Below are 23916 nucleotides of genomic sequence, written 5' to 3'. Positions count from 1 at the left end.
TAAGTTATGCCAAAGCCAGTATGACCCCAGACGAGTACCCTGAGGGAATATTTTGTGAAATGTGGACAGTATATTCTGAAATAAAAAGTTTTTAGGTAGAACCCAATTTATTTATTTTACTTGTTTATTTATGTTATTTAAATAGCACTCAAGGCGGATTATATAGAGCAAGTAAGTCCAATCAATAGAATTGACATATGGTAAACACTGAAATAGGATGAGTATTGTAGAAATCTGGAACCAACCAGAAAGCTAAAATGTTAAATTTAAGCAAAGCCTTAAGTACTAACATTAAATTATGCATGAGTTACATGGTAGTACCACAAGCTATATGCAGTGGTATAGACCACAGTCCCAAAGCATTTATCCAAGTAACTGTGTAAACTATTTTGTACGGTCTGCAACTCTTTTACCTGCACAGAAAAACCGCCTTGAACAGTTCAGTTTTGCATAGTTTGCAGAAAACCAGGAGCGTGGGAGTCTTCCTGATCTTCTCGGGCCAGCCTTTCCACAAGGTGAGAGCTTCAAGGGAGAAAGCATGTGTACAGGCAGTTGTTGATTTTGTCCATGTGTAGGTTGGCATCTTCATAAAGCTTTGTTGAGCTTAGCGCAGCTCTCGTGAGTTGAGAGGCAGACCTGCAGATATGAGGGTCCAGAGTCATGACAAGTGATTGCAGGAGGAGGTTTCCCCACACACGAACTGCTCCATTTTCCAAGTCGAAACGATGTGCGAATGGGCCTTGTCGGTGTGGCACCATGACTGTGGAATGCGCTCACCTGTGAGGCATAGCGGGTACCTTCCTTCTCCATTTTTAGGACACAAGTACAAATTCTTCCCTTTGGTCAAATAATTAGGTTAATTTAAATGTCAGATTGTTGGGGGAATGTTGGCCTGGATTTCAACGGAAAGTGATGCTGTTCTGGATTGAATGGGTTCTACTTTTTTGATTTTTGTTGTGATTCCTAAGCTTCTTTGGAGGAAGTTGCTCTAAGTGTGTGGTAAAAATAAGTTAAATGATAAATAGACTTGCACTCTTTAAAGAATAGCTGGGGAAAGCAATGGCAAACTACCCCACAAAAACGGCTTGCCTATGAAATCACTTCTCGCAGTGGTACCCCAGGGTCGAACACGACTGAAGGGGAAACTTTACCTTTACCTTTAAAGTCAGCATAAGGCCATGATTTCCACCCCGTTGCCCTTCTGTGGGAAATTTTGGAGGGTCTTCTCCTCTGCCCTTGAGGACCACATAAACCTTCCTTGACTTACAAAACAGGCATCCCCCTTCTGACTTTTCCAGGCGTGATAAACAACAGGCACTAGGACCTGGGAGAGGTTTTTTTTTTTTAAAAAAGGCAAATCCTCCCCTCTTGTCAGCTCTTTTACTGCCCAAACTTGCTTTCAAAAATAGTTTCAGGGAATTTTTGCTGCACAGAAGCTCCAGAAGAATCTCCAATCTGATTGCAGCCCATGAGTTCAGCCTGTTTAGACCGAGTGGATCCCTCAAGCATAGAAAGTGGAGGCTTTTAGGATCTTGGGGTCCTTTTTCGGCAATTTATCCACAGGCCGCTTTCTTACACGTCTACAGAATTTCTGTGGGTGGGTTGGGATCCTCCAGCCCTTCCTTTTGGGCAGGCACCTCCTCTGCTTCCCCTCCTCCTTTCCTCTGGCTGCCTCCACAGTGAGCCGCTCTAAACTGCAGCTCTTTCTTCCTTTTTCAGGACAGAGCCGTCAAAAGGCGAAATGAGCTTGCTGTGCCTCGTCTTTACCCTGAGCCTTTTAGGGGTCCGCGGCTTGGGAGACCCGGGTCCTTTGGAGGACGTGGTGATTGACAGATACTACATCCCCAAAGTGTGCTTGAGAGAAGTCCAGATGGGCGACTTCGTCCGTTACCATTACAACGGGACCTTCCAGGACGGAACCAAGTTTGACTCCAGGTACCAAAAGATTCAGACCTCAAAAGATGGATGGGGAAGAACACTTTTATTTAAAGTGACCCCTGGGTCTAGTTCAGGGATGGGTGACTGGCGGCCCAGAGGCTGTGCCGAGTTCACCAACCGGTCTGTCTGGTCACTGGCACCGCTACCAGTGATGGAAATCTTGAGCCTCAGGAAAAGAATCATTTTTAAACGATAAGGAAGCAGTGGTCCCGTGTGTTCATGTTACATCTTTCTTCAGGTGTTGTATGTAATACGTGGGTTGCTAGGCACGTTATTACAGAGTCTGATGAGTTGTAAGGGTGGGATGGGGAGGTTATTCTACCCGGACCATGCCTGAGAATAAAGTGTCCTTCCTTGCAAGAATCCAGAAGATGACCATCCATAATCTACAACAGCACAGTTCTGTTTATCAGTTCTGGGATGTCTTAAATAGTGTTCACTGCCACTTTGCCTTGCTAGTAGGAAAAGCAAAACAGGAAAAAAAAAGGAAACTGGAATTTAAACTGGTTGCATGCTGATGCTATAATATTTCCCGTCTGCCTCTTTGCTGCCCAGAGATCTTCTGCTTGGGTGCAAGGCAGATGCACTGCAAAGAAAATAAATAAATCAGCCTTTGTGGAATATGACTGGCATGAAGCTGGACCGACTTTCCAAAAGATCCAGATCCGAAATAGGAGGAGGGAAAGTGGGAAAGTCTGTAGTCTGCAATTTTGGGTGCCGATTCATCATAAGCCTATGCGTAGCGGCGAAAAGTAAAACCAAACGAAGCCATGATGCTTTTTAAGAAGTTATTCAATTAGAAGAATGGCATAAAATAAGAGGGTTTTTTGGTGCCAAGTACTTTTCAGTCATATCAAGGGTCCTGATACACACCAAACTCTGGAAACAGGTTCCTTTGTTACCAAGTGATGGTACTGGATGCACTCATTGTGTCTCCCCTTATGCTGCTATAGCTAGAAGAGGAACATTCAGGAAGGGGGTCTGTTCTGTCTTTGAGAAGATCAGTTCTGCTCAGGGCATAGCCTTACAAATTGGCATTGCACAGACTAACAATAAGATCTGAGTTCAGATCCATGTACCCAGAAAGTGAACTGGGTAACCTTGGGCCTGTTGCCTAATCTACCTCACAGAATTGTTGTGAGGTACAATGGAAGAAGTGAGAAGCCATCTTGAACTCCTTGGTGGGATTTACTTTATTTCTTTTTTTGTAATCAAGTTGCAGCTGACTTATGGAGACCGAGTCGGATTTTCAAGGCAAGAGATGTTCAGAGGTGGCTTGCCATTGCCTGCATCTGCATCACAACCCTGGACTTCTTTGTTTGTCTCCAGTGGCGTAGCGCCAAGGGCGTGGGGTGGGGCGTGATGCACCGGGCGCGTGCATGTGTGGGAACAGGGTGGGGGTGCAGGACGCAGGCAAGCCCCGGGCACAGCTCCCCCTTGCTCCGCCCCTGCTTGTCGCGCATCCAAATACTGTCCCGAACTGACCTGGCTTAGTTTCCACCATCTGATGAGGTTGGACTAGCCTTGGATAGCAGGATGAAAATGTGCTGTGCAGATAGGACACAGGGCCAATCTAAGGGTGCTAACCTAAGCAGAACAACGACCTTAAGCCCATAACCCATCCAAATCTCTCACAAGAATGCTTTTAAACCAAAGGTGTATGTCAGGAAGTCTGAACATGCAGCCATAGCAATGCTACTAATTGAAATCCTGGAATGAGGCCATGCCCTTTCCCCTCAACCACTGACTTTCCAAGGTACCCAGATAGTAGAAGGCTGGGCTTTCTGGTTTGGACTGAGGTCCTTCTTAGTCAGAATTCAATTTCCAGTGGCTTAGCTGAATGCTAAGGAGCCCAGTGGCCTGCTCCCAACCTTCTCCCAGTTTCAGCTAGCCAGCTCAAGGTTGACTGAGTCTTCCCCCTTTCCGAGATCAATAAAATGAGTACCCAGCTTGCTGCAGGTGAAGTGTAGACGGCTGGCAAACCACCCTATAAATATAGTCTGCCTAGTAAATGTCAGGATGTGACATCACCCCAGTGCTTGCACAGGGGACTACCTTTATCTTCTTAGCCAAATGCTTCTAGGAATCTCAGGACATGATGCAGCTAGTCCAACCACTGCTGCCTCCCCCCTCCCCAAGCATCTGGTGCGCCAAGGTAGGAGTCATTGAGACAGCAGAACCAGGAGATAAAGTTCAAGGCCTCTGGCACCCTGAGGGCACCACATTTGTAAATATGATGGGTCCAGATGATGGGGAGGGGTGTGTGCACCACATCAGGTAAGGTTGCCAACCCCCAGGTGAGAACTGGAGACCTCCTGCTAATACAGCTGATCTCCAGGTGACAGAGATCTGTTTCCCTGGAAAAAATGGCCATTCTGGTAGGTGGGCTCTATGTATTTTCCCCATTTGAATCCATTTAATTTAAGAACCTAAGAACTACTTTGCAGGTCTGAAGCAGGCATCATCCTTTCCAAGCCCTGTCTGGAATAAAATGCAACCAGATGAAAACAAAGCAATTGAAATCAGTTTTTAAAAGGGGGAGTGGGGCTATAAATTGACCTTGAAAAACTGACACAAGTTCAAGAGAGGATATTTGGAATTAAGTTTCTGAAGATGTGGGAGGTCTTCATTAAGAAATAATAATATAACAAGGATTCCGAATGGTTTCTGTTAAGTAGGCTGAAAATTAGCAAGAGGCGTGCCTTTTCCAGGATTTGGTTGCTATATTTTTGAGTTTGTTTATGGATGTACTTTAGCATAATGGGTACTTCTCAAATCAAGACTTTAAAAAATGCACGAGTGAGTTTCAAAATTTTACCATAGTTTTTACGGGAGGGTTCATCCTTCGAGCCAAATAGTGACCCCTAAGATGTGCTGAAGGCAGATAGGCAGCTAGTTGCAACAGGCCGTGGAAGGAGAATCCATACTGGAATCTGCAGTCTCGGTTGTAGACGTGTCATCCACGTGTGGCTGCTTCTGCGCTGGGAAGGAAGTTTTTAAAGACAGAATTTTACTGTGTTTTCCCAACCAGAATGTGCATGAGACACAGCAGTCTTCTGAAATGTCATGCATCTGACATTCAACAGATACCTGTAAGAAAGTTATGTTTTGATTTTAAACTCCCAGAATCAGCGCTGCGCAAGCCTCGTGGGCCAAGCCTGCTTTTCCAAGCCTCCAGCTGCCTTCAGAATGCTCCATAAGACTGTTCCGTTCTTCCCTTCCCAACTGCAAAGGAAGTCAGAGATCATGTTTCATTCACGGCTTTCTCTGCTCGCACCGATGTGGGGTTTTTCTCTTAAGCAACGTTTTACAGAATTGCTGCCTTGTTATTACTGAACAAACAAGCAAATTCCTGTCCCTCCCTTAGTGGAGGGTATACAATTTTGTAAAAAAAAAAGATGGGGTTTTGTTTTTGTAGCACTACAGGGAAGGAAAGATATTTGTCTTAAGGTATTCTTTATTTGTTTATGCAGTTGCATTTTAAGGCTGTAAAGGGTTTTTTTACTTCTACGATCAATGCAGGAAAAGTTCATACTTCTTAAGTGCTACAGTTCCCTTTTCAAAAGGTTTGCACAGACGACCTCTGCTTTTGAGCATCAGGAATGAGTTGGGCCCCTGACATTACACTGGTTGTAGGCCAGATCCTACAACCACAGTGCCACGACTGTGCAACTCAGTGGCGAATTCTGCATGGACCAAAAACAGCGGCATGAAAATGGTGTAAAATGGTTTTAAATGTTGTAAAAGGTTCACACCATTTTCACACCACTGTTTTTGGCCCGTGCAGAATCCGCCTGGGAGTGGAGAAAACTTTGCTTCGGCTAAAGTGATCTTGCAGAGCGACAGAAATTTTTCCAAGGAAAAAAATAAAACAAAAACAGTCTTGGGATAGTGAGGCAGAGTTAGTCTTGTGTGATATTGATTTGATAAAGGGAAGAATGAGATCTTTCAAAAGCTAAGCATGATCCAGCCAAACAAAACCCCTTTTAAATTCCATTGATTTTAATGACAACATTAGACACATATTAATAAGGTGTTTAATTTTGGCTGAATTGTTCTATTTATGGATCATGAAGTTTTAAAATGACATTTGACACATTTGGGTATCGTTATGATTATGATTGTTATATTATTAGCCGTCATGAAGTTTGACACATTTGGGTATTGTTATGATTATGATTGTTATATTATTAGCCATCATGTCACAGCCGACTTATGACAGTCCCTTAGACTGAGAGGTTTTCAGATGTGGTTTGCCACTTATTGCCTCTGCAAAGAAACTTCAGTCTTCCTTGGAGGTTTTTCATCCAAATAATATCCAGGACTGGCCTTCTTTAGCTTCATGAGATCTGATAAGATCGGGCTAGCCTGAGCTAACCAGCTTGGGGCATATTATTTTTAATTAACAATAAAACATCAAAAACAATAGTGATGTTACAGGCACTGTCCAATAGATGCTTATAGCAATCACAAAACCACTTCTGACCTCCTCTGTAGGGTACTGCCACAGGGACGAGGGAAGTTTAAAACAGTAAAACATATTGAAACACTTCAAAATGTTTGAAGAAAACAACAGCTTGCTATTGATGAAGTGCAAGAGAAGACATAAATCTGTATGGCATTTGCAAGAAAAGAAGGAACAGCCCTGTCATACTTTTTTTTCATATGTTAGTGATCTTTAGTTTCTGTAGTCACTTTTAAAATCTGAACAGTTCTGCTCACCCCCTTTCAACAATGGTCGCCTTCCCCAGCTATGACCGAGGTGCCACTGTGGCAGGCGTTGCAGGCGTGGGACGACTCATCACTGGCATGGACAGAGGCCTGCAGGGCATGTGTGTGAATGAAAGGAGGCATCTTATCGTGCCGCCTCATCTGGGCTATGGCAGCATCGGTGTCGGTGAGTTAATATTGAACAAGGGTGTGTGGGGGTTAAGTGATATCAAGTTGCTTCCAACTTATCGTGTCCCTTTGAATTGATGTCCTTCAAAATGTCCTATCATTAACAGCCCTGCTCAGGTCTTAGAAACTGAGAACTGTGACTTACTTTGTTGAGTCAGTCCTTCTCACATTGGATCTTCTTCCTTTCCTGTCGCCTTCAACCTTTTCCAGCATTATTGTCTTTTCCAGTTACTCTTGTCTTCTCAGTTTAGTAATTTTAGCTTTTAGGGAGAGTTCAGGCTTGATTTGATCTGGGACTAGAATAAGGTGACCAGATGGTCACCTTTGTGAACCGGGACGGGGGGGTAGGCGGCCGTGCGCACCCATGCACACGCAGCTGCAGGAGCACACTGCCTTCTGGGGTGCTGCCGTTTCCCGCCCTGTCACAGGGTGGGAAACGGCAGCGCCCCAGAAGGCTGTGCTCCTGCGGCCCTGCGCGCAGGAGGCTGCCACACTGCCTTGCGCCCCAGAAGGCAGTACGGCAGCCTCCCAAAAATCGGGACAATTGAAATAACCTGCGGGACGCCGGACAAATTGTTTGAAGGAGGGACTGTCCCGCCAAAAGTGGGACGTCTGGTCAGCCTAGACTAGAAGGAACTTCTTGCTTTAGATATTGATATTGCTATGTTTGGGTATGAAAGTTGAACAAAACTGACAGGAAGCTGATAGGAAGATTGTAGATCTTTTTGAAATGTGGTGTTGGAGTTAGGTTTTACTGATACCATGGCCCACCAAAAGGGACAAATAAGTGAGTTCTAGATAAAATACAGACATATAATTATCTCTTGTCAGCTCCCCACTTCAAACTAACCACCTTTCAACATTCTCAACCCCACCAGTTTTCATTACAGGCCTAGAGTTTACATTTGTCTTGCTTGCCCTATACTTTCCCCAGGTCTGTAATATCCTTTTTAAGTTACAGCAATGAGAACTGTATGCCATATTCCAGATGAGGCCTCACCATAGGTCCATACAGGAACATTAGAATGTTGGTATTTTATTTTCAGTTCTTTTATTCATAATCCTTAGGAGCGAGTGTGGTGTAGTGGTTCAGGGTGGTGGACTCTGATCGGGAGAACTGAGTTGATTCCCCACTGCTCTGCATGAAGCCTGTTGGGTGACCTTGGGCCAGTCACAGTTCTTTCTGAACTTTCTCAGCCCCACCAACCTCACAAGGTGTCTGTTGTGGGCAGGGGAAGGGAAGGTGTTTGTAAGTCGCTTTGAGACTCCTTAAAAGGTAAAGAAGCGTGAGGTGTAAAAACCAACTCTTCTTCTTCTTCTAATACAGAGTTTTCCATCAGCATCTATCTAAAGTTAAGGTTTTTTGTTTTAATGTACATCACCATGCTTACATTGAACTTCATTTCCTATATTGATAGCTCTTGGTTTTCACCCTCCTGAAGACTTAGATACTGTTCATACCCAAATCCAGACCACTTATGAACAAGTCAAACCCTAATACCAATCCTTGTAGGATCCCACCGCCTACTTCCCTTAATTTCCAGAATTATTTATTCATACTCTCTGCTTTCTGTTGTTTTTAATCCATTTCCTTATCTCAAGACTACTAAGCTCTTTGATGAGGACCTTGTTAAAAGCCTTTTGGAAGTCCAAGTATGTAATGTCTACTAGATCACCTTTATCCACGTTTGTTAATGAAGTTTCTCTTTGCACTAAAAGTGTGATAATTTCAGAAGTCTTTCATTTGGTTTAGAAGTAGCTGCAACTTCAGGATTCCAGTCAGCCAACACTGGAGTTTCCTCTGACTTAAGTGCCAAAGTCATCATTAACCTAATGGCTGGCATTAGACAATCTTCATAGTTCAATAGGATGACCAATCTGCAAATTAACTCAGAAAGCAGGGGATGTTCTCTGCCTTCTCACACTGTGTGGGAAGCCTGCAGTATGTGTGTGTGGGAGGGTGTCCACATTGCCTCGGCATTTCAGGGCTATGTTTCGTTCCTTCTCTGTCTGGAACAGTGGGATGAACTGAACCGAACAGTGGGATGAGCAGTGCCCTCCCAAAAAACCAGTGGAAAGGTCCACCTTTGCACCCTGCAAATCGGCTGGCAAAGATAGGATTAATATTTGGGCTCAGAAATTACGAAGTGAATACCAGGTTCCAGCTTCCACCCCCGTTAAAAAAAAAAAAAAAGCAGATGCTTCTAAGGGCCAAACTAGATGTGACAGCACTTCCTTGTGACGGCCACGGCCATTTTAAGGTGATTACAGAATGCTGTGAGAGGTCATTCCTGATCGGACCCAAAGTGCGGCAGGCTGCGGGACTGATTCCTTCGGTATCACATGCCGAAACAGTTTGTGAGGACATGATGGCACTTGAAACAGCATGGAGCGGGGATACAAGAGTACTTCCGTCTACCACCCTGCAGACCCAACCAGGACTGGGCCTTTGCAGCATTTTGAATAATGCAATCCATTTTGATGGGTTTCAACTGGAATAACTCTGCATAGGATTGCACTGTAAATCCCCTTAAGATGTTGGCTGTGTCCCTGTGGCATACACAAGGATACCATCACATCCACTTTGGCTGTAGACTCAAGACTAGTAACATAAGTTGCATTGTAGATAGTCATATGGAGGAGCAGAGAAGAAATGCCCCAAATAAATCAATATTGACTGCTGCACTAAAAGAACTGCAGACGTAGCAAAGGCTGATTCCGCATGGGCCAAAAACAGTGGTGTGAAAACGGTGTGAAAACAGTATAAACCCTTTTACCCCGTTTTAAACCCTTTTACACCATTTTCACACCGTTTTCACACTGCTGTTTTTGGCCCATGCGGAATCAGCCAAAGTTTTTGGCAACAGCTTTATCAACAACTGCTCACTCCTGTTGGTCACCTTTTATATATCACCTTTTATTGTTGTTATTGTTAGTCTGATTGTTGTTTTATTCTATGCCTAATAAAGGCAATGAATGAATGAATCAATATTCTGTGACGCTGTGTGACTGCTCATTTTGTCCATCTGTAACTATGGCCGCACCTCTCCATCAGCTTATCCAGTGCCAGCGTGTGGGCATTTGGGAGAGGAGTTATCCTTTCTACTTTGCTGGAACGCTCTTTAGATTCGCATGCACAAATGCCATGTTTCCAAGTCTTTTACCATGTACCAAAAGCAACTGCTGGGTTGGGATGAGGGAGAGGTCACCAAAAAATCTTCACAAATTAAAACAAAAGTCAAAGTCTATGCAAGTGAATGAAATATTTGCTTGCAAGGGATGCATTTTGCTGACAAGGCATGCATTCACAAATTTTGAAAGGTGTTCAAATGGCCACATTTTCAATTCCTTATGAGCTAGAGGTCTCATTTTGGTTTCCCTGTCCTCTTCCTTCCTTTCTGTTGGTGCTCTTCTTCCTGTGACTCCCTTTGCGTTGCTGGTGGGGAAGAGCATTGATTTCAGTTCCTTTCACAGAATAGCTGAATGTCCCATCGGATTCGCATCAAAACTGACCTTGTTTTTCGCCCCACAGCTGGTCTGATTCCCCCAGACACCACCCTCTATTTTGACGTCATAATGCTTGATATTTGGAACAAGGAAGACAAGCTGCAAATCACTACCTTGTACAAGCCAGAGCGTTGCAACCGCACCGTGGAGAATTCAGATTTTGTGCGTTACCACTACAATGGTACCCTTCTGGACGGCACCCCTTTTGACTCCAGGTATATCGAAGGGGGGCGGGCAGTAGTGGCAGATTTGGGACCAGTAGTTTGGAAACAGAACTAAAACCCACAATAATCCCTCATGTAGCCACATGTCTCTCTCTCCCCCCCCCCCCCCCCGGCCTCCCAAGCAACTAAGTATGGCATAATCCCATGCTGTCTTTCCGTTCCTGACCAATTGTGGACACTGTGCAGCTATTTCAACACAGCCTTGACAATTAACACAGTGAAATGACCTGGGAATATAATGGCAGAGTCCTGAAGAGGAGGAGTTTCCTGTACTATTTCAGATGATGGATGGGATAAATTACATTGTAGGGTTACCAACCTCCAGGTGGCACCTGGAGATCTCCTGCTATTACAGTTGATTTCTAGATGACAGAAATAATTTCCCCTGGAGAAAATGGCTGCTTTGGAGGGTGGACTCTATGGCATTATATCCTGCTGAGGTCCCTCCCCTCTGCATACCCTGGTCTCCCTCCCCAAGATCCATCCCCCAATTCTCTGGGTAGTTCCCAACCTGTTTATTTGTTCATTTAAATCAGGAGTCCACCACCTTTTCAAGCCTGTGGGCATCTTTGGGATTTTGAGCGAGTGTGGTGAGGGCTGCACCAAAGGGAGGTGAAGCCAAACCATTGGCTGCTTCAGTGGGTGATGCCAAATAGATACATCTCTCCCTTCACTCCTTGGGGGATGATCCTGCCCAGGTGCTTCCCAGTTGTCCTGATCCTCCAATGGAGAACACTTTCATTTCAAAGGGGGCAGCCCCTAGAATGTCCTGCCTTACAATCTTCGCATCCACCTCCTGAAAAGCCCAGTGGACACCAAAGGAAGTGCTAGTGGGTGCCACGCTCAAGGACCCTGGTTTAGATATTTATCTCCTGCCTTTCTCCCCCGTTGGGTACCCATTTGGGGACCGATTACAATGTTGTTGTCCTTTGCTCTACTTTATCCTCACAACAGCTCTGTGGATTAGGTTAGGACTGAGCGTGTGTGACGGGCACAGCAAGTGTCACGGCAGAACAGGGATTCAAAATCGGCTCTCCCAAAGGCTAGTCAAGAACTCTAACCACTGTACAATATTCTGGCTATGAATAAAACAAAACAAACATCGATGCTGCATGCAAATGGAAAATCAGGACTTAACTAGGTCCCTTTCTCCTGGATGTACTTCACCTATGGGGAGTTTTTAACATGGGGGAATAGTTCAGAAATGGCACCGGCTACCTGCATTCTGGATTGAGACATTCCACTCAATCATCTGAAAAGTCTACGTGCTCCTTCAGGGTGATATTGCAGAGGGCTGGTGGAATTGTGAACAGTACCCCGAGCGTGGGGACAGGAATGCCAGTGTCCAAGTGTCCCCCACAAGAATCCCCACACTACAGAGATCAGCTCCTCCGGAGAAAATGGGTGCTTTGGAGGGGGGACTCTGTGGTCCGCTTGTGCCTCCCCAGGCTCTACCCCAGGAACTGCAGAGGAAGAAGAGTTTGAGATTATACTCCCCCTTTCTCTCCTGTAAGGAGACTCAAAGGGGCTTACAAACACCTTTCCCTTCCTCTCCCCACAACACATCTTGGGACATAGGCGGGGCTGAGTTTGGAGAGAACTGTGACCAGCCAAAGGTCCCCCAGCAGGCTTCATGTGGATGGGTGGGGAAACAAATCCAGTTTACCAGATAAGAGTCCGCTGCTCATGTGGAGGAGTGAGGAATCAAATCCAGTTCTCCAGATTTGAGTCCACCTGTCCCTAACCACTACACCACACTGGCTGAACACTGGAGAACTGGGAACCCTACTCCTCATTCTCTGCCGGAGGCCAAAGATAACTTGGCAACCATATGTGGGAAGTTTGTTTATCTCGGATAAGAGGCTGCTTGCATGTTATAAGCTAGTAACAGTGGGGGGAAAGGTTGGTGCCAGTTCAGTACATGCAGGGAAGTTTTTGTTTGTTTTTTTAACATGGGAGAGGATTACAGATGAATTCTCATTCTCCCACTGAACTGGCTCAGTGGCTGATATCTCTCTTCCCCTTTCCCAGCTATGGAAAAGGCAGCACGTACGACACATACGTGGGTTCAGGCTGGCTCATCAAAGGCATGGACGAAGGCCTCGTAGGCATGTGTGCTGGAGAGAAGAGGAGAATAATCATCCCCCCGTTCCTGGCTTATGGAGAAAAAGGCTATGGTATGTAGGCCAGGAGATTCCTGGATCTGCAGCCGGGGGAAGGGAAGGTGCCTCAGTTGACCTTGGAGCTAAACAGGACTATTAAAAAGTACTCCTGATGTCGCATAAATTCAGGATCACACTGCCTTTGCCTGTCAATAGGGTTTTACGTTGTATCATGCTGGAAAGATACAAATGTTCATCATGTCCAATTGAACACATGAAGATGGGGTGCAGAACTGCGTCATTTGCTTGAGAGCCTTGGGGGTATTGTCACATCAGGGTTTGCAGAAGCATTTTTGACTGCATGAAAGTGAGGGGCTCTCCCCCCCCCCCCATCTTGACTTGTTCACTACATGAACATTGACCCAGACCTGTGCATCAGTGTAGAAGAGGTCAAAAATCTCAACCTCTGATGGCCAAAGTCTACTAGCTTTGCATTGGCATTTGATCACAAATGGTGTAAAGTATTAAAATAAATTAACGAACTTTGCAGAGGTTTTTATATTTGCCAGTGCTTCCATTGAAGCGGTCAAACACCCAGGAATTATATTAGGAAATCAGGTTAACTGATGCTCAAATGGGGCAGGGTTTACCCTGTGGTTGCCTATTCCGTGGTTTCAGCGGCAACCTGTCAGGTATACCTCAGTGTGAACTGAATCCATTCTTTAATTCCTTCAGGGACTGTCATCCCTCCTCAAGCCTCTTTGGTTTTTGATGTCTTTCTGGTGGATCTACACAACCCTAAAGATGGCATTTTCCTGGAACATTTGGAAGTGCCCGAGGTATGCAAGCGCAAGGCTGTGACGGGGGATTTTCTGCGCTACCATTATAATGGCACCTTGCTGGATGGGACCCTCTTTGATTCCAGGTAAGAGGCTGAGAAATATGACCTCGGACCAACTAATATCTACCCCTGCACAGAACAGAGCCTCCTGCTGGCAGCCTCCTGCACTGCGCGGCACCAATATGGTGTCTGCCCGGCCACACAGCTTACTTACAGGGAACATTTCTTGGAAATCAGCTTTCTTGCTAGAAAACAGTGAGAACAGTTCTAGAGTGGTCAAGAAGATGTGCATAAAAAGGGGATTGACATGAATACCTGCAAAATCATCTCCACCATGCAGGAAGATTCATGGACCAACTGGTCCTCCATGAGGAAGAACTTCCTGACAGTTAGAGCGGTTCCTCAGTGGAACAGGCTTCCTCAGGAGGTGGTGGACTCTCCTCCTATGGAGGTTTTTAAGCAGAGGCAGGATGGCCATCTGACAGCAAGGCTGATTCTGTGAACTCAGGCAGATCATGAGAGGGAGGGCAGGAAGGGACGAGTCAGCGCTTGGCCCTTGGGATCCTTTCTTACAGGGTAGTGCCAATCATCTCTTTGGAGTCAGGAAGGAACTTTCTTTCAGGCCAGATTGCCCAGAGAACCCAGAGTTTTTTGCTTTCCTTTGAGCATAAAACAGGGGTCCCTGAAAGAGCGGGAGAAAAGGTAGCTGTGAATTTCCCATGTTGTGCAGGGGGTTGGACTAGATGACCCTAAAGACCCTTCCAGCTCTATGTTTCTAGATTTCCATGCTGCAAATAAGGCCAGATTTGCTCACTGTTTCTAGCTTGGCTAGCCCTGTGTCACTGGCCAACATGGCCCAGGAATGGCCATCAGAGGAGCATTCTGGAGGGCACTTTCAGCTTACAAAGGAATGCCCTCCACAGGATGCCAGGTCCGTGTCCTCTGCCAGCTAAAGCTTCTCAGAGGCTTCTTCCCAGGTAAACTGTGCTACTTCTATAACATGCAAGAAAAGTAGGTCTCACTTGCCAGAAAGCAGCAGAAATAATTTGCACAAAAGATGCACTCCTGTGAGCTAGTTGCCTAAACCCAGTCCCAGTTGACATTGTTCAAAATGTATTCCCATCTAACAGAAACATGAAGAAGAAGAGTTGGATTTATATCCCCTCTTTTTCTCCTGTACGGAGATTCAAAGGGACTTTCCCTTCCCCCCTCACAACAAACACCCTGTGAGGTGGGTGGGGCTGAGAGAGCTCAGAAGAAATGTGACTAAGAACATAAGAGCCTGCTGGATCAGACCAGAGTCCATCTAGTCCAGCTCTCTGCTACTCGCAGTTGCCTACCAGATGCCTTTGGGAGCTCACATGCTAGCCCAAGGCCACCCAGCTGGTGTGTGTTGGAGTGCACAGGCTAATCTGAATTCCCCAGATAAGCCTCCACAACTCAAGTGGCAGAGCGGGGAATCAAACCCGGTTCCTCCAGATTAGAGTACACCTGCTCTTAACCACTATGCCGCTGCTGTTCCCTATGGGAGGAAACCTGGCCTTCCTTTGTCCACCAGATGTGGGTCAGAGCCCATTGTGGATCCAGGTATCTCCAGAAAGACATGGTAAGAGAAGCGTGACGACCAAAACATGCAAGTAAAATAGGTTGTTGCAAGTACAAGTCCTGAAAATGATCCGGTCATCTTGGTTGAACCTTTGCCTGGAAGTTTTTTTGTGCGAGTGTCACGTGCTTCTCTCCTGGCTGTTCAGGAATTGCAAATGGAATGTTTTGTTGTTCCTTCTTTTCCACAGCCAGAGGAGGGGTCTGTAGGCAAATTCAGCTGCAATTTAGAAAACCTCAGAGGCAGTTCAGATTCTGCCAGAGGACCAGTTCCTAAGAATCCCTGATCCCTTGTGTCTCTCAACATTTCTCTGTCCCCCATTCCTTTGCAGTTACTCGCGGAATCACACGTACGACACCTATATTGGAAAAGGCTACATTATCCCAGGGATGGACCAAGGTCTGCAGGGTGTTTGCATTGGCGAAAAGAGAAGAATCATCATCCCGCCACATTTGGCATATGGAGAAAATGGGGCAGGTAGGTTGAGGGGAAGCAAGCTGGAGCGAGCTCTTCATTTCCTGCAAATGTGGATCCAGTGTGGTGTAGTGGTTAAGAGCAGGTGCACTCTAATCTGGAGAACCAGGTTTGATTCCCTGCTCTGCCACTTGAGCTGTGGAAGCTTATCTGGTGAACCAGATTAGCTTGTGCACTCCAACACATGCCAGCTGGGAGTCCTTGGGCTAGTCACAATTCTTTTGAGCTCTCTCAGCCCCACCTACCTCACAGGCTGTTTGTTGTAGGGAGGTGGAGGGAAAGGAGATTGCCAGCCCTTTTGAGACTCCTTACAGAGGAGAAAGTGGGGATATATATGCAATTCTTCTTCTTTTTCGTTTGGAGGTCCACTATTGCTATGATCAATATTGCTTCCTTTCTGGCATACTAAGTGTTATAGGATTCCTATCTGTTCTACAAAGCCAGGTTAGCTGAATTTGAATAAGGAACAGATTTTATTGCCTCCTGGGGCTCACTTTAAAAGACAGGCTGGGCAAGCTGGGAAAATGAAAATGAAGGAAAAAAAGAAGTCAGTAATATTGGAGGTTTGATGATATTGTCAGCCCCACTGGCCCCCGCTTGGTCTAATCTATCCCCAGGATGACTTTCTGAAGTAGGTTAGACCAGGTTCAAAATATGTTCTGGGGAGCCCTAGAGTTACACGCAATGTTATCAAGGGTTTGTTTGTGAAAAGATGGTAGGCAGCCTTCCCTGAAAAGCAGCTGACCCACCATTGCCAATCTTCCTCTAGAACAAACAACCGCAGAGTAGTGCTGGATGTCCTAGATCTCCCTCACTTTAACAGATTCAAACACTGAACTTTTAAATGCCTAGACCAGAGTCATTTTGTGACAGTGGCACCATAATGTGTCAGAACTCCAGAGGAGCCCACTGTCAAAAAACAGTTGAGGACCCGGCTCTAGACAGGGCCCTGGTTGAGATGGTGCCCAGGACCCATCTACCATGTGCAAGAATATTGTGGTAGATACGTTGTGGTTCATCAGCAGGTGTTGATGTAGAAAATGTTCCCTGATGGTGAGAAGTTTATAACCTCCTGGGTCAAACCATCAAGAGAAGGGTACACCTTCCCAGCTGGCATGTGTTGGAGTGCACAAGCTAATTTGGTTCACCAGATAAGCTTCCACAGCTCAAGTGGCAGAGAAGGGGGCGAGGGGCAGAGGCACCCCATGTTTCTCTAGCAATATTGCAAATTATCATGGAGTGCATTTTTTCGAACTATGTCGGGCTCCAGCGGAAAGGAAGCAAAACGTTTTGAGTCAGCCATTTGTTGCTCTTGGCATCTTCAGCATCTGTTCTTCCTGTCTCTAGGGGAGAAGATCCCGGGTTCAGCTGTCCTCATTTTTGATGTCCACGTCATCGATTTCCACAACCCCACAGACCTGGTGGAGATAGAAACAGTCTACCGGCCGACAGACTGTAATGTCACTACTCAAAACAGAGATTTCATCCGCTATCACTACAACTGCACTCTCCTGGACGGCAGCCGGCTCTTCTCCTCGTGAGTCTTTGGATTTGTTTCCATTCTTATACCCTCACAAAATGCCTGAGCAGTTACCTGAAATGGTAAAATTAAACAATACAATATTTGCAAACAAAGTTTTTTTTTTAATTTAAAAAAATTATCCAGACAGCAAATATACACGTCTAGTCTTCCTTTTAGCTTCAGAGGTTAACTGTAAGGTTGCTACCTAACCTTGGAGGGTTTTCTCTGCCAAGGTTGGCGTGCAGCCCGGATTTGGAGAGTGTTTCCAGTATCTGCAGCTTCTAGCTTTGGTATCTTCTGACTCCCCTGCCTGTCTGTGTGAAACTGTTTCAATGTAGTTTTCGGATGGGAACTACAATTGTGTTTTTCTAACTTTGGCGGGAACGGGGAGGAGAGTCCGTAAAAGCGGCTGCTTGAACGTTGGGAGGCCAGTTCCCACATTGCTTGTGATTGACTTAGAATGCCAGATCAATAAAGAACTCAAAAGTTACTTTTGGCCTGGACTTTGCAAGTTCCTTACATTAACTCAAAATAAATCCCAGTACTAACATTCAATCAAAATTCTGGAATTCCTTAACATGCCTTACTAAGAAGGAGGACTTTGTGCTGTAACTAAGGTGGTAGTTCTTAGCGATTGTTATAATTCTGGAGGCATAATGGGAGGCATATAAATTCAATAAAGTAAACAAAGAAATAAAACAAAGGTCTGTACTGCCAATGCTCAAAATAGCTCTTTGCCCCCGTACTGTGTAATGCAGAATATAAAATAGATGTAAATGAATGTATATGTACATACACGCTGCAGGGGTCAGTGCTATCAGTCACAGACCAGGAAAGGGATTTGAACGTCTTAGTTGATAGTTCCATGGGAATGTCAACTCAATGCATGGCAGCTGTGAAAAAGGCAAATTCTATGCTGGGGATAATTAGGAAAGGAGTTGATAATAAAACTGCAAAGATTGTCATGGTCTTATATAAAGCAGTGGTGCGACCGCACTTGGAGTACTGTGTTCAGTTCTGGTCGCCACATCTCAAAAAAGGATTTCGAAGAGATAGAAAAAGGGCAGAAAAGGGCAACAAGGATGGTTGAGGGATTGGAGCACCTTCCTTATGAAGAGAGGCTGCACTGTTTGGAACTCTTTAGTTTGGAGAGGAGATGTCTGAGGGGGGATATGATTGAATTCTATAAAATTATGCATGGCGTAGAAAATGTTTTCTCTCTTTCTCACAATACTAAAACCAGGGGGCATACATTGAAAATGCTGTGGGGAAGAATTAGGACTAATAAAAGGAAACATTTCTTCATGCAACGCGTGATTGCTGTTTGGAATATGCTGCCACAGGAGGTGGTGATGGCCACTAACCTGGATAGCTTTAAAAGGGGCTTGGACAGATTTATGAAGTCGATCTATGGCCACCAATCTTGATCCTCCTTGATCTGAGATTGCAAATGCCTTAGCAGGTCAGGTGCTCAGGAACAGCAGCAGTAGGCCATTGCTTTCACATCCTGCCTGTGAGCTCCCAAAGGCACCTGGTGGGCCACTGCGAGTAGCAGAGTGCTGGACTAGATGGACTCTGGTCTGATCCAGCAGGCTCTTTCTTATGTTCTTATGAAGGAGATAAAATGCAATTACTAAAGCCTAAAGCCAGTTTTTCCCAGATTAGGACTTTCTAGAGCAGAGTTCCTTGAGGAGTCAACACACCCAATTTCATGTGAGTTCTTCAAATAACTTTCTGTTCCCCCCTTGGCAGCCATGACTATGAACATCCTCAAGAGACCACACTTGGTGCCAACAAGATAATTGAAGGCCTCCGCATTGGTCTCCTCGACATGTGTTTGGGAGAGAAACGGATCGTCATCGTCCCTCCGCATTTGGGACACGGTGAAAGTGGTGGTAAGGCATTCTAGGAATCAGGGTGGGTCCTTTGTGGTGTTCTAATTGTAAAACTTCCAGAGTTCAGTTCTCGCTGAGGCAGCAGCGAGTATTTAGACGCATGAACCAGCAACCTAAGAATCTCAGCCCAAGGCTGCAGAAAGAGTGTGTAGCATATATATGCAAGGCCTGAGGAGTTCTGAGGAGGCATACAAGAGAGAATGGTGGATAACAAAAGATATGCATATCTTGCCCCTTCTCCCAAAGCTTAGCAGAAACAGAATCAGTGAAGCTGAGCAAGATAAGCATTTGTCTCCATTTGTATTGGCTTGGTGTATAATTTAGATTTTAACAAATTGATTATATTTTTAGAATGTATCATAAGTAATATTGTTATCTGCTCAGCTCTTTTCTTAGGCATAATCTACATTTATAGAACTCAGTTTCTGAAAAACAGAAATTATATCTTGTGATGTCACTTCCTATCACATGAAGTGCTTCCTCTAGCTGTGATTCTGCGTCACTGTTGTCTAGTCAGCATCTCATCTTGCAATGCTGATTTCTTTTTCTCTGGGGCTTTCTTTTTCTATTGCCCTTGCGAAAAGTGACTCTAGGAATGCAAATGGGTGGAGGGTGCTTTGGCGGGAGAGTCATCCACAGATCTTTCATGTAATTTCATAGACCACAAAACGTTGTATTTCCAGCTCGAGGTGTACCTGGCAGTTCTGTTCTCCGATTTGAGATCGAGCTTATGTACCTGGAGGCTGGCGTTCCTGAAGGATACCTCTTCATCTGGCATGGCGAGCCACCTGAGAACTTGTTTGAAGCAATGGATCTCAACAAGGATGGTGAGGTCCCACTTGAAGAGGTATGATCTGTGTTAAGAGAGGGCATGAGTGACCGGCAGATCTAACTAATCTTTTCTTTTTTTGGAGTAACACTTATTACTTCTGGGATTCTGTTTTCTCCTTTGTGACCTGATTGTCTCCAGCATTGACTAGAAGAAGAGGAAGAGAAGTTTGGACTTATATCCCACTTTTCTCAAATATAAGGAGTCTCAAAGCAGCTTATAAACTCCTTTTCCCTTCCTCTCCCTACAGACACCTTGTGAGATAGGTAAGGCTGAGAGAGTCCTGAATGAACTGTGGCTAGCCCAAGGTCACAGAAGGGAAAAGAACCTGTCTGGCTCTAGTGCGAACTTTAAAACCTCTATTTTTAATGAAAATAATTAAAACATTTGATTGTGGTTGTGGTTCTGGTATATAAATGTTTTAATTATTTTCATTAAAAATAGAGGTTTTAAAGTTCGCACTAGAGCCAGACAGGTTCTTTTCCCTTCTGTAAACTTGCTAGCCCAAGATCACCCAGCAGACTTCATGTGTAGGAGTGGGGAAACAAATCCAGTTCACCAGATAAGAGTACGTCACAAACACAGTTCTCCAGATTAGAGTCCACCTCTCATTAACCACTACACCATGCTGACTACTTCCCATTTGGCTGGAAATGGACATTAACCAAAGCTTCAGAGTCTGGGTTTTCCCTCCTCTGAAAAAGCAGTACTGAACTATGTATCTAAGAAGGCAAATCTCTGCATTTCTGACCGCTAGAGAAAGCAAGAGCAACTTACATTGTCATCCGGGCAGCCCAATCCAAAGCCCGAGGTGGCTGGGGACAGTGCCGCTGCTGTGCTGCCCCGCCATCTTCCCTCGCCACTTGAAAGCCCTCCACTGCCTGGCCCCAGGTGCTGTGTTCCTGGATGCAAAGCCTGAGAGGAAGCCAACTAATGCTGGCTCCACCCACTCCATCCTCCTGGGTGCCAACTCAGCTCTGAAGGCCAGCCTTCCATCTGCTTTGGGTACCACCAAAATCTGTGGCATCCACCCTGCCGACGCATTTGCCAAATGCACCAGTGGGGTGGGCAAATGTGCCGGCACAAGCTTGCACCAGCTCCACCGACCAATTCACCCCCCCACTTTGGATTGGACTGTTGGTAGACTTCTAAGCCAATTGACTTCAGGTGAATATAAAATTGTGTATTGTCGAAGGCGGAACGTTAGGAACAAGCTCTACCAGACCACGGCCACACAGCCCGGAAAACCCACCACAACCAATAAAACTGTGTGTGTCTGTTTAAGATTGCATTGTAAGTATAGCATATGCTAAAAAATCAGTAATATTTTGCTGCAGTATACACTAGAGCCAAGCACCTTTAGTAATGTTGTTGTTTTTCATTTTTTTAGTCCCAGGTAACATAATGTTTCCCAGCATGCATCTTGTTCACTGTGAAATGAAAGGTTAGTGATTGAGGCAGGAGAAAATGAAATGGGAACCGTGAAATATCACACGTTCTGTTGGCCACTCCCCTGGGTGAAGAATTGTGGAAACCTTTGATCATCTTCCCAATGATCTATTATTCTCCTTTACCCCCTTTTGCAGTTCTCAGCATTCATCGAGTCCCAGAGGGCAGAGGGCAAAGGTCGTCTCATGCCAGGTTCTGAGCCAGAAAAAGTAATCACCGACATGTTCCAAAACCAAGACAGGAATAAGGATGGGAAGATCACAGCAGATGAACTGAAGTTGAAGTCAGATGAAGAGCAAGCTCCAGCCCACGAAGAACTTTAAAAGAGGAAACTTTGGGGTTTAGCTGCCGTAGGTTATCAGGTTGTTCCCACAAGAGATGATGGCATGTTTTGCATTTCTTTAACATTTTTTGAGAACTGTTGAATCGTGATCTAGTCTGAACAAACTAAAACCAGGAAGTTTGCTCAGCCATGGGAGATTTCTTGATCCCCCAGCTAAATACCCCACCCTTTCCAGTCAAATCCTCAAGTGTGTGTCTACAGCAGATTTTCCTCAGCAAAAACTGTGATGTCAGCTCATTTTTTATTTTACCAGATCCAGGAATTGTATCTGGGGTGCTGCAGGCACTCGTGATGCAGTCGATGAAGCCACATTCTACGGCAGGGCAACCCAAACCGGGTGATTAGAACCAAATGTGCCATTTCAGTCATCTTTGCTTTACTTATTCCGCTTCCAAGTTAGTAAAGAATTGAAGATGTTGTACATGGGGTGAAGGATGCAAGGAATGGAAGGTGCATAGGGTTGCTATTCTACTCCCATCTTTCTTTAAACCAAGCAGGATTTCGTGCCCTTAAAGACCTGCGTAACATGAAAAAAAAATCAAACAGATCCAGCATTTTCTTAATTACTGAATCTCCGCAACAGGAAGCCTGCACCTCTTGCATGTGTGCTGCTTAGGCAACTGGAAAAGGTACAAGAGTCTTGTCCGCAAAAAAAGAAAAAAAGGGGGGGGAGGGGGGAAAACGCAAGCGGATGTTAAGTGGGCAGGATACAGCTGCCCTAAAAGAGGGCTGCAGAATTTTGTTAGGCAGAAATTGCTACTCCCTGCCACCGAAATTCTGGTCATCCCGGTCTTGAGGATTCCGGTCATTGCTGCCTGCTGGATTTTTCTTTGCACCCAGATTTCGATGGTTTGTTTTTTAAATGAAAAATGCTATTAAATACCTGATTCTGTTCAGGCTGAATTCTACAACCACAGTCCTCTTTGTCCTTTCCAGCGGTCTTTCATCCACCCTTTTGATAACGCCTTTTCTTTCCCCTGGTAAGAGATTGCTGTACATGTTCTTCAGAAAGTTTTGTCATTTGAGGAATCTCAATTTTAAAGTTTTGTTTAAAAAACTGCAAATGTTCTAGTTTTTATTGCCATCCCAAGCCACCCTCCCCCATCCTTAGCTACCCCTTCCCCACACCCCAAGCCTTATCTCCCAACCCTCTCCCAACCTCGTCACACCTTCTAACTCTTCCTACCACCCCAAGCCTCACCTTTCCACCTCCTGCACTCCTAGCCACACCTTGCTGCCCTCCCCCACCCCAAGCCTCACATTTCAACCCTCCCCCATGCTCAAGCCTCCCCTTGCCACTCTGCCCCACCAGAACCCTCACCTTTCCGCTCTCCCCCACCCAATGGGGCTCCACCTTCCCTTCATCTGCCGCCCCAAGCCTCCCCTTTCAACCCTACCACCTTCCCAAGCCACTCTGTTCCATCCTCCTCCACCCCGACTCTCATCATGCCACCCTCCCCACACCCCAAGCCACTCCTCTTCACCCTTCCCCTATCCTTTTGACCTACCACAAGCCACACCTCTCTAGCCTCGCCGCAGACCCAGACCCAGGTAAGCATCGCACTGGGAGTGGGGCCCTTTGCTAGGGCCCATTGCATCTCCCCTGCCATGGGCTTTGCTGCTGGTTACCTATAAGATGTTAAGTGGGGAAAGGATACTTAGACCACTAGCTGATCTTCAGTGGAGACAGCCTTTGGAGGAGTGGCCCACAGCCTTTGTCTCCACTTGCTTTCACACACATGCCCAGGACAACAAAAGACATGAAATGATGGCACCCATTTCATCAGTGCCTGCTGCCATCTTGGAAGTAGTTGCACTATGTACCATAGTGCTTTTCACTGGCAGCTGGAATAAAGCCAGAGGTGTCCTTAATAATTTTTGCTAAGTTTAAGGCCTAAGCTGGCAAGCGAGGGTGAAACCAAGCAACCTGAAGCCTACATGAGCTGAGCAGCACGAGACCGAGCCTCACTTCTTCTTTTGACTATTGCAAGCTATCCCAGCCACAGAAACTATTGCTACTGTTCTGCCAAACAAATGCCTGAGGTAACTGTGCTTGGGTTAGCCAGGAAAATGGGTTCCTCAGGTTGGAAAGGAAGTGGTAAAAAGTGTGCAGTGAGTTGGTTACCTTTTTTTGCCTGATGGGGCACCTATGCCTTCAATAGCTAGAAGGCAGCCATTTTGAAAACTCAGCAGTCCACTGGTGAAAAAGCTTGCAACCTTTCTGGACAGGCCCCCACAGCAGTACACTTCCCTAACCAAATTTGGAGATGTGAACGTGAAATGAGAACCA

At 45.6% G+C, this 23916-nt stretch overlaps 1 protein-coding gene across 3 annotated transcripts; it reads left to right on the top strand.

The window, feature by feature from the left end:
• Window positions 1–1360: 1360 nt before the first annotated feature.
• FKBP10 (FKBP prolyl isomerase 10) lies at window positions 1361–22534 on the top strand. 3 transcript variants are annotated; one of them, XM_048517931.1, is made up of 11 exons: window positions 1361–1593; window positions 1720–1935; window positions 6690–6835; window positions 10370–10559; window positions 12600–12745; window positions 13406–13595; window positions 15446–15591; window positions 16936–17125; window positions 18863–19005; window positions 19689–19852; window positions 21421–22534. In XM_048517931.1, exons 2-11 carry the CDS (start codon window positions 1742–1744, stop codon window positions 21604–21606), a joined length of 1695 nt encoding a protein of 564 aa, XP_048373888.1. In that variant the 5' UTR covers window positions 1361–1593; window positions 1720–1741; the 3' UTR covers window positions 21607–22534. The 3 variants fall into 3 exon arrangements, with proteins under 3 accessions (XP_048373888.1, XP_048373887.1, XP_048373889.1); XM_048517930.1 differs by having other exon boundaries at window positions 1361–1597; XM_048517932.1 differs by having other exon boundaries at window positions 1374–1510.
• The last annotated feature ends 1382 nt before the right edge of the window (window positions 22535–23916 follow it).

The sequence above is a fragment of the Sphaerodactylus townsendi genome, linkage group LG15 (genome assembly GCF_021028975.2).
Source record: "Sphaerodactylus townsendi isolate TG3544 linkage group LG15, MPM_Stown_v2.3, whole genome shotgun sequence".
NCBI lineage: Eukaryota > Metazoa > Chordata > Lepidosauria > Squamata > Sphaerodactylidae > Sphaerodactylus > Sphaerodactylus townsendi.
This window is presented reverse-complemented; position numbering and strand designations above follow the sequence as displayed.